The following is a 15,773-nucleotide window of genomic DNA, read 5'->3' on the forward strand; positions in this document are numbered from 1 at the left end:
GGGGGGGGGAGAGGGGAGGACTCCTTGAAATAGTCTGGTCACTGTCCTGGAGGTATAGATTATCCTGAAGTATAGTTCTGCCACCCTGTGGCTACTGAAGGCCATTCTTAGAAGGTGCATGTTTACTTAGCTACTGGTACTCACAGCCTTTTTTTTTTTTAAACTTCATGAATGCTGTTTTGTGGAGAAAGTTGAAGGACTATTGTAGGTCTCATAGAGATGTATAAACTCTCCATGCTTTTATTGAAAGATATATATATACTTTTTCACAGCAAATGCCATTAGTTAATAAATCTCATGATAGTGTAGTATGTAGACACATAAATGGTCACCTCAGTTATGCAAGGCTATCCACTATCCAGCAACCACTTATGCTCTTCTTAATATTTTTATGTGGGTTTAAGCAGAAAATGTGATCGTTTATGTTTCAGTCATAGTTATAAAATGTGTAAGTTCATGCAGACTAATTGCCAATATTGTAGACTATCTACAGTTCTGTATACTTCTGTCTGGCCTGAATACTGGATATGCAGATTTGAAGTGGTTTCAAAAGCATACCCATGTATTTTTGACTCTTAGTCATTATTGACTGCTCTAGTAAAGGATGATTGTCGTGTTCAATAAAAGCACCTTGATGGTTGTGACAGTTAAAAATCCAAGGCTTATCTGAGTGAGGCCCTGATGAAGTTGACAGCACAGCTCATTCTTCTGTGTCCAGTTCAGTGTTCGTTTCTAGAGTTATTGGGAGAAATAATTATGATATCTCTAGTTAAAGCATTCTGAGAAGCCTTCCACATTTTGCCACAAACATGTTGAATTTCCCAGAAGAAAAATGCTTAGGTTTAAAGAATGGGGTTGGTTTTGTTTTTATCCCTAGAAAATGCAAATGAAATTTCAAAAGGAAGTTCAGTTACGAGCTACTGAAGTCACCCTGTCTTGTAGAACTGCAGACTATTTCCTTCCATAGGTAGTATTGCATGTGGCTTTATCAGTAGAACGCAACAAACTCTTGCTGAAGTGGTAGTGTAGGTAAAATATGCCTTCAGTTCCACAGACCTGGCTATTTGTTTATCTGAATGCCTCCTCAGAAAGTATGTTCTGAATACTGATATATTCAGATACATAGATGATATAAAGCCACAAAGATGTGGTTCTGCTTGTATGTTCTTTATGGTTTCAGTTTATATTTCTGTGGTTTAAGATCTTAATGATTTGTGAAGTCAGATGGTAATTTGGTAGTGATAGACAATAAACTTCATGATTGTAATTGACTATAACTGATGGCCTGAAGTGACCTTTCCAGTCTCACAAGAAAATATTTTGTAACTAATCAGAAGAGTATAACAGTTTGTTTTTTCTTACTGTGTTTTTACTTTATTATTCCTGAATGTTTTCATGCATTGTTTTGACTGACTCCTATTTTTTCAAACAAATCCAGGTTTTCAATTTTTTACTCCATTGGTATTGTAATTTTAATTAAATCTAAGATTTTTTTTATTTTTTTTCTCCGGTACTATGAATGCTTTCTCTTGAAAGTCACTATATTGAGGCACTAAATTAGATGAGAGTTTTGTGGTTGAGCCTGAGTTATGGTTTCACTGACAACATTGGGCAGTGGAAGAGTTTTTCTCACAGTTGTGATGTTCTTGAACATTTTTTTATGGGATGAGAAAAATCTTTCAGTTCTCAAAGATCTTAATAGAAAAGGGGAAAAGTAGTGTCTCCCAGACAAGTGGGAGAAGTGCGTTAACATACTCAAAAGAGCGACTTTGCAGTCAGGCTTTTTGTAGCTGTTTACAAGTGTTTCTGTTTTGACAAATTAATTTGGCAGAACTCTGTTAAAAAAGAGAAGATAATGCTGTCCTTTTTTTTCTGTGACTAGTAAACTCATATAGTTTTGTTTGTGAAGAGACTCTGAGAGAAGGTGAAGTGCAGCTTGAAAGGATGATTTATTCTGACTTACTAAACCCAAAGTACTTTAAAGACAAAACCAGAAGCTGGTATGAATAAGCATGTAAACTAGGACAGAAAATTGCCATGGGTAAATCTTACTGGTTTTTATTCTGCATCTGTGACTGCTTCCTTCAGGATGTGCTATGAAGTCATTCTGGAAAGAAATGGATGTAGTGTACTAATGATAGATTTTAAATATTAAATTTTCTTTTTAAATAAAGACCAAATTTAAGCCAGATATATTGCAGTCAAAGGGAAAATAACATTTCACAGAGTCCAGACACTTGATCTTCAAAATTTTGCTTTTCAGTAAAGAATTATGTGATGCTTATGGTCTCTTTCATTAATTTTTGCACTTAGTGTATGTTGTTATTTTTTCTAACTTAAAATACACATTTTGAAAAGAAGTGTCTTGACAGAAGGGAGATAAGTAATTGAAGATAACTACTTGAAAATGCAGAAATCTTTTGATTTATTTATAAATTGAATATTTTTGTTCTTCTTAACAGAATTTCAGAAGTTTCTGTCCAATCTAGTTTGACACACTGCAAATTATGAAAGTAATGTTGAGTCACCATTTTCCAACATAAGAGTCAGAAATAAGAATATTAATAAATTAAATGAAATATTGCGAATTGGAAAAATGTTATTAATACTCATAGAAATAAAAAAATCACATTTGGTGGGAAGTTTTACAAATCAACATGTTTTAATGGTTACTGACAAGTGAGACAACCTCAGTTTAGGAAGCTAACTAAAACCTACATATGTGAAATGAGATTAAAATCTTTATTTAAACCCTCAGGGTTTGGCTAGTTTGTTTGAATGTTAAAATTGATTATTTAAAACAGATTTTTGATAGGTAGTATTGTGTTAGATAATATGGAAGTAGATAAATGAGTGGCTTTCCCAATTCAAGGTAAAAAATTAAAGGAGGAGAAATTAGAGGGCTTTTTGCACACTGGAGGAGTTTATGGGCAGAGTAATACTTAACTACTGCAGTGTCATTCTGTGAAGTTTAGTGGTAAATAGATCACAGAATCATCTCGGTTGGAAAAGACCTTGAAGATCACCCACTCCAGCCATTAAATCAGCAGCCTTATTTGTGATTAACCAAGTGAAAGCCGCCTTAAGTGGTTGTAGTGTAAAGGACTCCACAGTTCCCAAATTTTCTTACTGAATCCTTCATTGAGATGAATAACACAGGTCTTCCCAGAAAGGCAAGCCAGTCTTTTTGTCACCCTGTGAGTGGGTCTGAAGCAGCAGGGGCTGTTGTGGGGAGCAAACCAGTAGCTGCTTCATTCCATATGAAGACATCCTCAAGGGTTCTAGGCAGCCTGCTCTCCTACCTCACTCCAGATGTGGATCATCGGAACAGCAGGGGTGTTGCATTTGGTTGCAGTGAATCTTTATGTATGATAGCTGTGTGGGTCTCAGTCAGTTATTTGAAAGATAATTGGTTCAAATTTTGTGTTGCAGATTTTCACAGTTATACTCGTTTCTTTAGAGGGTAAAAGGCATCAGTTGCTGTGTAAATTTCTGACCTGTCTTTTAAAGGAGTTCTGATACTAGCCATGAGGTTCTCTTCTGTCTACAAAAGCATCTTTCTGTATCTCTTGAATATTGTATTAAGCTGAATTCTGTGAAGTGGTAGCTGCCTGTGTTTCACTTTGATTTTTCTCAAATTACAATTTATCAGCCTTGCCAAATTTCTGGGAAGGGCAGTCTCACTTCTCCCACAGCAGCACACTATGTTACCTAGAACTGTGGAGGCAGCCAAGAGGGCAGCCAATGGGTGAAAAGAGCAGCCCACCCCATGTGGAAGAGGATCCTACTCTGTAAAGTGCTAAAGCCAATGACCAATGATTAAGTAATTGTTAAGCTCCCCTGAAATAGAGTTTTCTGACTTCAAGATAGGCAACAGATCCCTCGCTTTCCCTTAAACTTAGGCTGGGGCTCAGAGGTTGGGAGAGGAATGAGTATCTTGTGGGAAGAGGAATAATTTAGTAACTGCTGTCTAAGATGTAATTGCCCAAGTAAAGAAGAGACAACTCATTTCTTGTCAAACACTATTTTATTTTTGCAATAAGAACACATTTAAAATCAGGATTTTCAAATCACTTCATTTCTGACTAATAAAAATAATGCTTATATTCTAGAAGTGAGTTCACACTGAGGTTGATTGTAACACTTATTTACATAAAGTAAATGTGAAACTTATTGATGAAACTTCCATAGTGATATTTATTTTATATAAACTTGAATGATACATAAAAGCTGCATATTTTCAGCCATTATTAAGAGACTGTAGTTTCCATTATGAATATATAATTTTACTAGTTTGCAAGACAAAGTAATCATGATGAGAGGGGAAAAAATGTTTCTTAGGCACTACATCTGAAATACAGAACCTGTTTATGCACAGAATTAGTTCTGTGATGATCTGGACTGTGGCTTAAGTCCTTCTGTAAATTTGGATATGTGAGCTGGAAAAAAGCCCAATATTTCTTGGGGGGGAGGGGGGAAATATTGAATTTTGTGGCATTCAAATTATTTTCAATGGTAAACTGGACTAAATGTGAGGTATGGGTTGTTTGTTCCACACACACAGACACCCACACACCCACCCCCCCAGCCTAATCCATATTTTATTGGCATGTAGTTTCAATAATTAATCAGAAATACTTTCACCTGCAATTCATTTCTACATAATACAAGGAAAAAACTCCCAAAACTATTAAGAGAGGTTTTGACTGAAATTCTCTCAATGCCTCAGATGCATTCTGTGCAAACCTTGAGTATGGTATTGCTTTTTCAAGATTAAACTAATTTAAGTGAATGCAAGCTTTTTCTGAAAAAAGACACATACATTCTGCCAGTAAATAAGGTTTGGAAATCACAGAATTATTCAGGTTGGAAAAGACCCTTGCGATTATCGAGTCCTACCATCAGCCCTACTCTACAAAGTTCTCCCCTACACCATATCCCCCAACATCTCATCTAAACGACCCTTAAACACATCCAGGGATGGTGACTCCACCACCTCCCTGGGCAGCCTATTCCACTATCTGACCACTCTTTCTGTGAAAATTTTTTTCCTAATGTCCAGTCTAAACCTCCCCTGATGCAGTTTAAAGCCATTCCCTCTTGTTCTATCGCTAATTACCTGTGAGAAGAGACCAGCACCAACCTCTCTACAATGTCCTTTCAGGTAGCTGCAGACAGTGATAAGGTCTCCCCTCAGCCTTCTCCTCCTCAAACTAAACAGTCCCAGCTCATTCAATCGCTCCTCATAGGATTTGTTCTCCAGGCCCTTCACCAGTTTTATTGCCTTCCTCTGCACTCGCTCCAGCACCTTGATATCTCAAATTGCTTTGTCTAGTATCTACAAAACCAGTATTATAATCAACTAAATTAAGGGAAGAAATACTGTTTGCTTAAATACTATTTTTTAATCATTTTTGAACAAATAATTCTTGCACTGCACTGCTAATCTAGATTAGAGAAGAACCATAGTCTGGCAATATGTGATGGATGCACCAGAGTGGCACACTGCTCCAAGATTTCCTGGGAGAGTGAAAAACCCTTCTTTTTACTCTGCTACATCATAAGACTAAGACAAAATATATATAGAAAGACTGACATTTATTGAGGCTGCCACAGAATAAACGCTGTTTTCATATATTAGTTGGACACAATCACTTGCATGGACAATGAAATATTGCTTATCTTTGAAATCCCTGGATATACTGTGTTTTCATGGAAAACAACTGCTCTCCCCCTATTCCTCACAAAATTATTGTTGCATTCTTTCAACACTAATTGGATCATTACTAGTGTTTTTTTGTAAATTTTTAATTTTTGCACTTTTCTAGGATGTGAAAAAACAATGCAATAAGAAATAAAAGTTGTAAAATATAATAGGATGAGTGGTTAGTGATTTTCATCATAGACTTGTAAGAAGTGAGTGTCTCAAAAATATGCAAAAAGATGTTTTATAGCAAATTTAACATGTATCTCAAACCTAAGATCTAGTGAGTATTTTCTGTTTGGCCTATATTTTTCCTGTTAATTTCCAGTGTAATGGAGTATTTCACTAAAACAGAAGGATTTAGGTGGAATTAAAGTTTTCCATTTAAACCAAAAGTCTTATCCTTAAATTTATAAACTAATCTTTTAAACCAATTTAATTACTTGAAGTAGTTAAATAGAAAGACAATAGTATGTCTTAAACATTTTAATACAGTTTCCTTATATACCAATGACAGTTAGCTTACATGAAGAAGATGGACCCAGCTATCTGAAACAGAAGAAAAAGCTCTTGGTACAAAGGATTTTGGTACTGTCCTGGCACAGTACATCCTTGCAAGAGGTGGAAATGCCTCTTTTTTTTTTTTTTTTTTCCCCAAAGAATATATATAAATCAAAATTTCTATGTCTTAAAAATGTTAAGCTGCATTAATTAATTCTGTATTGCTAAACAAAAAAGTGCAGTATTGATTAAATTATTTACGCACTTTTATAGTATTCTTGTGTATGTGATATAGATTTAAAAATAGAAAGTGAGGCATGCTGCACTGGCATTTGGGAGGAGAAAGGACATAAGGCAAAATTTAGGAAAGATTTGTCTGGGCAAAACATTGAACTCTGTATGGGACTATTTGGATGTTTTGTTAATTCTTTGAAGCACATGCTTCAGTTATTGTAGAAGGAGCACTTTTCCTCCCAGGTCTTGACCTTCTGTTTGCTTTCACTGTTGCTTGGGGTTTTTTGTGGGCCAGAGAGTCTGGAACCTCTTGAAAAGGTCAAAGGAGGCTTGAATTTCTTCCATACCAGTCTCTGGCTGTTATAGGATTTCCTAGCTGTAGCCAGCAATATCAGGACTGCTGGACATTTCTTGACTTAAAAAATTGGCAGATTGGAGTAGCTGAGGAAGAGAATTTCTTACTTGTGTTTATAAAAATGTGAACTGGACTCTACTGTTTTCGGAGGAGTTTATCATTACAACAATGCTTGTTTCTACAGTGCTGTGATAAGTAGGAAGGAGGGCAGCCTGCCTGCCAAAATTCAGAGTGGTTTGATCAAGAAGCTTAACAGTTTATTGAGCTGTATTTGTGGTAGCGCTGACTGGATCATGAGAGGGACAGAAATAAAGTTCTTAGTAGCTGGTATGCACTCAAGGGCCCAGTTACACACATGTTTTGAGGTGCCTCTGGATCTGATTGCAGAGTGCCAGGAAAACAAGTCCAGCGGCATGGAACAAACAAGGCAGTGTATCCTAGACATCCTTTTAAAACCTTTATGAAAGCCTCTTTGAAAATGCTGTCAAGCTGTTTGAAGGCATTTGAAAGATTTTTCCTTCCTGAAACTTCATTTCCTAGGAGAAGAATGCCTTTTTTTAAACTTAATTCTTCAGAAAGTGTTAAGTTCTGATCCCCTGACAGTGGAAGACGTAGGTGGTTTGTTTGTTATCTGAGAACTGGCTTAAGGGCTTAATTCTGCCTTCACATTATCTGTTGCAGAGTCTCCCTGAAATTAATGTAGTGTATTTCTAAGTAAAACTACCAGCCAATGTAAGATTAAGGGACAAAATTAAGAACAAGTTAATATAAGCAAAGAACTGGATTATTTGTATTTTTATTTGTTTAATTAGTGAAACTATAAAAGGATTTTTGTGAACTTTCAGTATTGATCTCAGTAGAAGCCTCTGAATAGCACCTGGAATAGGGCATTGTTTTAATTGGAACGTGGAAAAAAACCCTTGTATTGAAGTTACAGAAGTAACTTTTAGTAATCATCAAGCAGCATATGTTAATTTATATGGTCACTTTAATATTTTACCTTTTTAAAAAAGCTGTAGAGTTTATAAATGTAATCATACTTCTTTTACTGTACTATTTGTTATTTACCAGAAGATTTTTTTTTTTTTTTTTTATATCCAGGTTGTTAGGGATATTTGGTCATAGCACTCATTAGTCAATCAAGAATGTTGCTCTGGGAAAAATGGGAGCTGCCTTTTGGTGTATACAGTAAACCTCTTCCCCACCAAATTGAGTCTTTAGGAAAAATTTAGTCAAAGAATGAGTTTAGGTGTATGGCAAACCTCTTAGACACTAGACAGTCCTGTGAGATTCCGCTGAGATGCAAGATTTTTATAGCTCTATGTTGTTCAGGGAAGTAAGCAAACATCAGTGCATGCTTCTGGCCTGTTCTTCAAATTGAGGGATTTTGAGGAAGATATTTCCCTCACCACTCTTCCACCTCATTGAAATAATGTGTGTGCCTGAGTTTGCAGAAAGGAGACATGCCTCAAGGGCAGTAGATGCAGGAAGTTCAGATGGTAGGGTGTGAATTTCTAGGAAAGACTAGAGGAAAGGCCACTTTCTGGCTATATTCAATCTAGCCAAAAAAATTTCACATGTACTTAATCTATGTGATATGTCTTTCTGCAGTAGAAAAATTGAAGAAGGTTGCTTTTGAATTACACGTTCTGAAAGTATTGATCTTTAAGGCTGTCTGTGTATGCTTTGAATGTTAATGTTTATCTCCTTTCTCTCTTTCTAGCTGCAATGTATGCTGTTTTCTCTACAGGACTATAAGCTTTGATATTCAGAAGAGCAAAACTGAAAGATGCCATCTGAGAGGTGTCTGAGGTATAGTACTTGGTAGCTTGTATGAAGTCATTCACATTTAGGATGACGTTTACCAAAGCATCAGTCAACAGATAGTAGAAAAGAGAAATTAATATTTTTGTTTATTGGTAATTCATATTATTTAATATAAATCCATGCTATAATCTGCAAAATATTTCTTTCTTGTTGCCATTTTTCTCTAGCAAAGAGAAGCATGCCTGGGATTTATTTGGATCCCACAATCTCTTCGTATGTTATCTTCTTTATGTCTTTGTCTATACTTGGAATTTTTGATTGTGGAAGCAACTGGTCTTTTACATTCATGTGTTTGAATTGCTGGCTTGTGATCATTTTTGGTGTTTGTAGTGTTCCACTCTTCAGGACATCTATTACTCTTCCATCCAGTTCTTTGAAATCACTTTAAAAGCATTCTCTCTAAACTTGTCTTCCTGCCTTCCAGAATCTCCCATTCTGTCTCCCTTTTATAGAGTCTTAATAATCTATATGTACTTGCCAGTCTATCCTCTCTCATTTATTTGTATTGCCCATTGTTTCATCAGAGATTTGATAGTTGTAATTTAATTAGTTTCTGGGAGCACTTTAAGGCAGAATGCTCAGAATTTATTAATCTAGTTACTTTTCTGCAGAACCTTGCACTAGTCTGGTACACTGGTGGTAGTTCTGTTACGCAGAGTAGTTAACACCCATGGGCTGATCTGGGAGCTCAGAAATCTACTTGATAGTACTGGGACATTGTGTCATTCCAGTTCTGTTCCCCCTTCCCTTCAATGCTTCCCATGCCCTGCCGAAGAGAATCAGGAATTCCTTGCATTTTACAACTGTTGTGTACATTAACAGACAATATCACTAAAAAGTGGCCATGTTATATTTAATGAATCAGTGCTTTTTCATTCATAAATTCCAGTTATATTGCCTTGCAGGTGTATACATTCTTTTTATGTTGTTAATACAAGGGTTACAGGCAATTGATTTTTCACTTTGAATTGAAAGAAGGGTTATGATAGAGCTCAAGTTAAAACCACAGATGTGTGATTTTATGTATATACATTTGTATGTATATATAAGAATAAAAAAAATCCCCACAAAAATTACCCTTGTGCCTTGTTCCTCCAATCTGTTTTCTGTTGAGTGAAATAATAATTTTCTTGTGCTAAATCACCTCTGGATGATTTTGAGAAAAGCAAGAGAAATGAAGGGCTTGGATCACAACATTGTGAGGGAGGCTAATAAAACCAGAAATACAGAGAAACCATCTCTAGGTCTAATTAGCTTATTATACTTCCACAGGTTATCTTCCAATTTTTTAATGTTCCCTTAGAAAAAAACCAACCCAACACCCTCCCCCTGAAACCCCAGTCTTCTTCCAGGATTTTCAGGGGAAAAACACGGTGAGCAGACTGTATCCTGGAGTTCTCCAAGAATCAGTTACATAACTGATGGTTAACCTTTGATTTCAGATTCTTTATTGCTATTGATGAAGACTGGAGAAAAAAATACAGTTTTATTAGTTAATTTTTTTAATACAGCAAGTTTAACCTGTAGCATTGCCTGCCCAAAATAATACCTCTTGGTTTGATTTAGTCAATTTGCTATAGAAATTAAAGAAGGCAAATAATTGTTAGAAATAATTTCCTTGTTTTTTAACAAATTACATTTCTTGATAATTGTCATGTAGAGTATCAGTGAGGTTCCACAAACAGAACAGTTGAAGGAAAAAGAATCATTTGTTTGAATCATTTTGAATTGTATGTAGGGTATGTCCATGTGTGAAACCTAAACTATTAGAGAGGGAGTGGAATTCAGATATAGGCTATTCCTGTGTAACTCTACTTCGGCCATCCTTCTTGAAGTAATTTCTTCATTCTTGTCTTTCTAAAAGATTAGGTTAAATTAGAGCAAACAGTCTACAAGGTCTGCATTGGTTTACAGATGCCCAAGTTGCAGGAGTGGGATAGGCAGTACAGAGTGTGTGTTGATTGGGAAAGGAGAATATAGCAGCCATACAGCTGCTGCTTAGCATGTATATGGGATGAATTACATGACTATAGTGGAAAAATGATGGTTTATTTACCCCTTAATCAAAAAAAAGTTATACCTTTACTTTGATTTACTCAGGAATGACTGTAAACTCACCTTCTATAAAGACCTAGGCAATATAAATTTGTAGTCTCTCACAGATTTCAAATATACTGCATTGGTTTGTGCCAAAGAGGATTTGCGGATTTGATTTGTTTCTGTTTGCATCAACAGTTACATTGGCTCTTTCTTCTGCTGTAGAAAAGGAGCTGCAATCAGACAGTCTTAGGCTGGATGACAAGGAAATCTTGTGTATTCATACAAGGAGATATTCAGAGGTGGTGGAAGGCCTCAGCATTTTAGAAACAAACAAGCATCCTCCACCCCCATACAAAACAAACAAACAAACACCCCCCTGACACTTCATAAACGTAAATGACCTGAAATATCTAAAACCAATCAGTAATGCAATATCAGACTTCAGCAGACCACCTGAGACCATGAGTCTTCATTCTTTTTAGTAGGACTACTTATATACATACAGATGTGCTCCTTTCCACTAATGCATCGGTTTGAGCCACTTAGTTTTCTGTTGCTCCATTGACCTAAGCCCATTATTCTTCTCAATTCTGAAATTATTCTGAATTAATCCAGTGAGTCCAGCTCACTTCCATTGCAGCAAATGAAAATCAGAACAGTTGAGGTTTTTAAATTCAAGTATATAATCAGGATTCATAATACTTTGTTATACTGAACTTTTCCTGTAACATCCATATATATAAAGATTTTTGACTGACAGGGTTCATGACATTCTTTCTTTCTTTCCAAGAATTATCAAATCCTGTCTTAGAAAAAGTTCTTCAATTTTTCTGACTGAATCTGTCTGTTTCATACTTTTTTTTTTTTTTTTTTTGACAAAATCTTTCCTCTGTCCCCTCTCAGTGTTCAGGAAATGCTGACAGGTCAGAGGCTGTGTCAGTCTAGCTCCCATAACGATGCTGTCCTGGCAGCCCTGAACCAACAAAGAAGAGATGGCATACTTTGTGATATCACCCTTATTGCTGAAGAACAGAAATTCCATGCACATAAAGCAGTCCTGGCAGCCTGCAGTGACTATTTCCGAGTAAGTCCAAAGATTTTTTTTTTTTTTTTAATTTTCTTACAATAATATTAAAAATTACACTGGGGATAGGAGACAGTGATGGTTATAGATATCATTCTGACCAAGCTTTAAGTCTGAGCCTATCGGGATTGCTGCACATTCAGTAGAGTATACAACTTTAAATATCCACATCATGTCATAAGACAGAAATGTTAAGAACATAATTAAGTTTATCATCATTATTTCTGGTTAGTCTCCCCCCTCCCCTGAGAAAGGCAGAACACATCTTTCTGTGAATCTTATGTCCCAGTGAAGTCAGAAAGTGGAAGCTTTTTGTGGAAGCCAGAGATTTGAGACACTTGTGACTAGAGCAGGGGAAGATGGGGAAAGGGAATTTAAATATTAATAAATGCAATTTAAATCAGCTTGGAGGAAGTTTTGTAGGGTTGTAGATGGTTATTCTTGAAGAGGTGGTCATAGCAATTTTTTTAGTGTAATAAAACTTATTTTCAGAAACAAATGTTACTGAAATGCAAAGGTTAAAATATTCTCTGGGAAATCTAATTCAGACACTCAACATGGAAAATTGAACTCAGGTGATAAAATCAGAGTAACTGGAAAATTGAGTTTGTAATAGGAAGAGCATTCTTCGTATGAAGCAATTCTACTGACTTTCATTATAACGTACCTATTCAAAATGTTGGACTGTCTATAGCTCTTTAGTTGACTGGTGTTTCTGAGTGTGAGTCATCCTGTTGTTGCTCAGAGACTAAAGTAGAAATTAATTTAAAGGTCTGTTTTCTCTAACAAAGTAAGTTTATTTAATATTTTGCCTACAGGGTAATTGCAGTGCTATGAACTTCTTTATGGTGACCTTTTTGTTTTGTTACAACAGTAATACAGTGTATGACAACTGCTCTATATCCTTAATTACCTAAGCAGAATTTTTATCTTCCTGTCAACTCTGTCTCTCTTTTGGTTAGAACTGAGACTTAATTTATTCTGTGTATTTAAGAAATATTGTTAACTTGATGTTACCTTCACTGTGGTGATACTGAGCCAATTGATTGCTCATTCTCTGAGCTTGTCTGCATTCTTATGTGTTCTGCTGCTGCATACTTTGTACTACCATAGCTTTGTCATGTTGCCCTGGCCTGCTGTAACACTGCTTACCACTTTTTTCCTTTTACCCCAGTGTGCAGAGAAGGATTTTGGAGCACTCTATCTCTAGCAAGTGCTATATTTACTTGTTGATGATAGATATATTACAGGCCTACTGTTCTGCTTTGATTGAAATATTTTAATAAGGGTGCCATATCATTCCTCTGCACGTGTGACACATAGTCCTTCCAGAGCTCATTGTACCCTGTGCATAGAAACATCATAGAGTGGGCAGCTGTACCAAGCAGTGTGGTAGGCACAGCTTCTACCTCCGTCACTTACTAATTGACATGGAGATTGGGGCACTGTGACTCACCCTCTTATTTCTAATTGAGTTACTTGGTATTTGCTGGTCAGTTACAGCAAATTAAAATCTTAATGCCCTGCGGAAAGGAAAAATAAAAACCAAAAGAGTTTTGCAATAAATCAAATTGCTAATTGCTACATAAATATTATCTATTAAAAAAACCCAAAAGTGCAAGAATGATGTATGCAGCTTTTAGTGATTTGGTCTGACTCAAAATTGTTATTATTGGGCAGGACATATTCTTTAGACTTTAGGTATCAGCTATAAATATGGAACTCGTACTTAATGTAATCAGCCAAACAGGTTTTTATTATTAATGGACAAAAAGCTTTGTTAGAAATTGTGAGATGAGAAGAGATTTATGTTCTGTAGGAAGATGGCAAAAATGTTATTATACACTATGTTCCTGATTCTAATAATGTAGAAGAAGTAAGAGTTGATTAAAAAATAATGTTTTGTATTTAAACTGAGATTATTAATGTTTATATATCTAGGGGGATTTTGCCTAATTTGAGCTACCTGAGTATTCATTACCTAAGATTTAGGAGAATGATGCCCAGTTTCATTTAGAGCCAGTGAAGACAAACATTTCCAGAGGGTGATGAAAGAGAAGATTTATTTAGGATGAAATGAATGACCATCTGGAAGTGCCAGATCTCTCTCCACTGGTCATAAAGACCAGACTCACATTCTTCAAACTTAGCTGTTAATATTACATAAGATGATTTCTGCCCTTAATTTTTCTTGGACTTCCTTGGAGGAATTCTTTCATGAAGCTTGCAGATTTTCTAACCCTGAAGTAATTTACGAAGTCATTGCTATGGGAAACTTACCTTTCAACTAATTTTTGTAAGATCTAAGTGCAGTACTGCAGTGGATGGGATTCTGGGAACATCAGGTGTTGGAGTTGCCTTGAGTAAAAACTCAGGTGACAGCATTATCCATCAATATGACACAAAGAACTTGCCTACTGTAGCTTCTCGTTTCGACATAGATTTGATTAATATACCAGCCCTACCTTCAGCTCTATGTGGAGAGGCTGTCACCCAATTCTTATGATCTCACAGACTATTCCAGAAATGTGTTCAGTTCTACACAGGGGTCTATCAGAATGAATCAGCATGATTTTTTTTGTTTGTTTGTTCTCTCTTTTTTTTCCACTCTTGTAAAACAGCTGTATAATAGACTAGGTATTTGGTTTCTACAGAGCTGTTTTATGGTTTTCTACATATTCTGTGTCTACTTTGATTTAGATGGAGATAAATAGGAAATTGTGATGTTTTCTTGATGAGAATAACAAGTCAGCTGAGTGGCATATTTTTTTTTCAAATTGCCACATATTTCTTTATTTTACTGCAAAAAAAAAGTTTATTAGCACTTTAGGAGGATAGCTAAATGTGTCATGTTACAGACAGGGAATTGGAGGCATTGTATGTGGAAGAGTGGAGAAGGTCAAACAGATGTTGCCTTACAAATTTTTCTTTGACATTATAGTCTGGAGTAAAATCCTCATTTGCTTTTCTAAGACAAGCCGGAGATATGATCTTCAGCAAAATAGTAAGGGCCAGCCTTCTAGGGTAACAGCCTGCCATCCTTTCTTCTAGTTGGTATAATTAGTCTTGTAGTTCTAGCTGTGCAGAAACATTAGAATTTAAATACTAAGCATGGAACCTGATTTGGGAGTTTGTTATATTTGTACATTAAAATATTGTGACTTTTTCTTTAAGAAAACAAACCCTTAGGAGATTGCATAGAAAGACTTCATTAAAAATACAAAGTTAAACTGTAAGGTTAGACACTTGAAAATAAGGGTTTTAATTTGTTTTCTGTTCAGGATCTCCTGCAGTCCTCTTCTTTCAAAATGAGCTAAGGAATACTTTCAAAATGAGCTAAGGAGTAGTTAGCTCCATACCCTAAAAGACTCATATAAAGAATAGTAAACATATGTATTTTTGTAAATTCTTTTTAAGCAACAAACAGTGTTTTAGGCAAACTTTTCCATATGAAATGGTGTAATTTGCTATTTGTCTCAGTCTATTGCAGTGAGTCAAGGTGGTTGAGTTAGTAAGTATGTGTGCATTATGATAACTCTAGCAGGCTAAGTCATTTCCAATTAAAAGATTCTTTTTCTTTTTCCCCCTCTGGGAGCAAAATGAAACGTTACTGCATGACTTCATTAGTAGGCATTTACAGTGTTGGCAGGTTATTATATAACCTCAAGATTTTCTTGTACAAAATGCATTGGTTTTCCAGTCAGAACAATTCCTTTCTTCCTTATTTTTCATTTGAGTGGGTTTATAGTCACAGGACTTTGATCTTTCTCAAAAAGATGCATATTTTCCATGCAATCTGGATGAACACAATTATATCTATTAACTACAATAGATTTTAAAATGTCAGTAATATTCTTTTTTTTTTTTTTCCACAATGAGCATGTTAAATTCTTAGAAGAATGTTTCTACTTTGAAATGAACTACTAGATACTAATTTTGCATACAGACTTTGTACTTATAGCTGTCACAGTTGATTCTTAAGCAGTTTCTTTTCAGGGTCTTTCTGTGACATCTTTTCTCCCTGTCAA

The 15,773-nt window shown here is 35.6% G+C and overlaps 1 protein-coding gene across 4 annotated transcripts in view; it reads left to right on the forward strand.

Annotated features, from left to right (window-relative positions):
• Positions 1-15,773, forward strand: part of KLHL32 (kelch like family member 32) — a 125,642-nt gene that overhangs the window by 17,534 nt on the left and 92,335 nt on the right. For 3 of the 4 annotated variants that reach the window (XR_003397966.1, XM_026844359.1, XM_026844361.1), the window contains exons 2-3: positions 8,518-8,606; positions 11,565-11,745. Coding sequence is in view for 3 of the 4 variants with exons in the window: in XM_026844359.1 (XP_026700160.1) it covers positions 8,584-8,606; positions 11,565-11,745 (204 nt within the window). In the remaining variant the exon portion in view is untranslated. Of the gene's footprint in view, positions 1-6,225; positions 6,326-8,517; positions 8,607-11,564; positions 11,746-15,773 lie in introns of all 4 variants that reach the window. The other variant, XM_026844360.1, reaches the window with a different exon arrangement.

This window comes from Athene cunicularia, assembly GCF_003259725.1.
Source record: "Athene cunicularia isolate RWA chromosome 3 unlocalized genomic scaffold, athCun1 chr3_part1, whole genome shotgun sequence".
Lineage (NCBI taxonomy): Eukaryota > Metazoa > Chordata > Aves > Strigiformes > Strigidae > Athene > Athene cunicularia.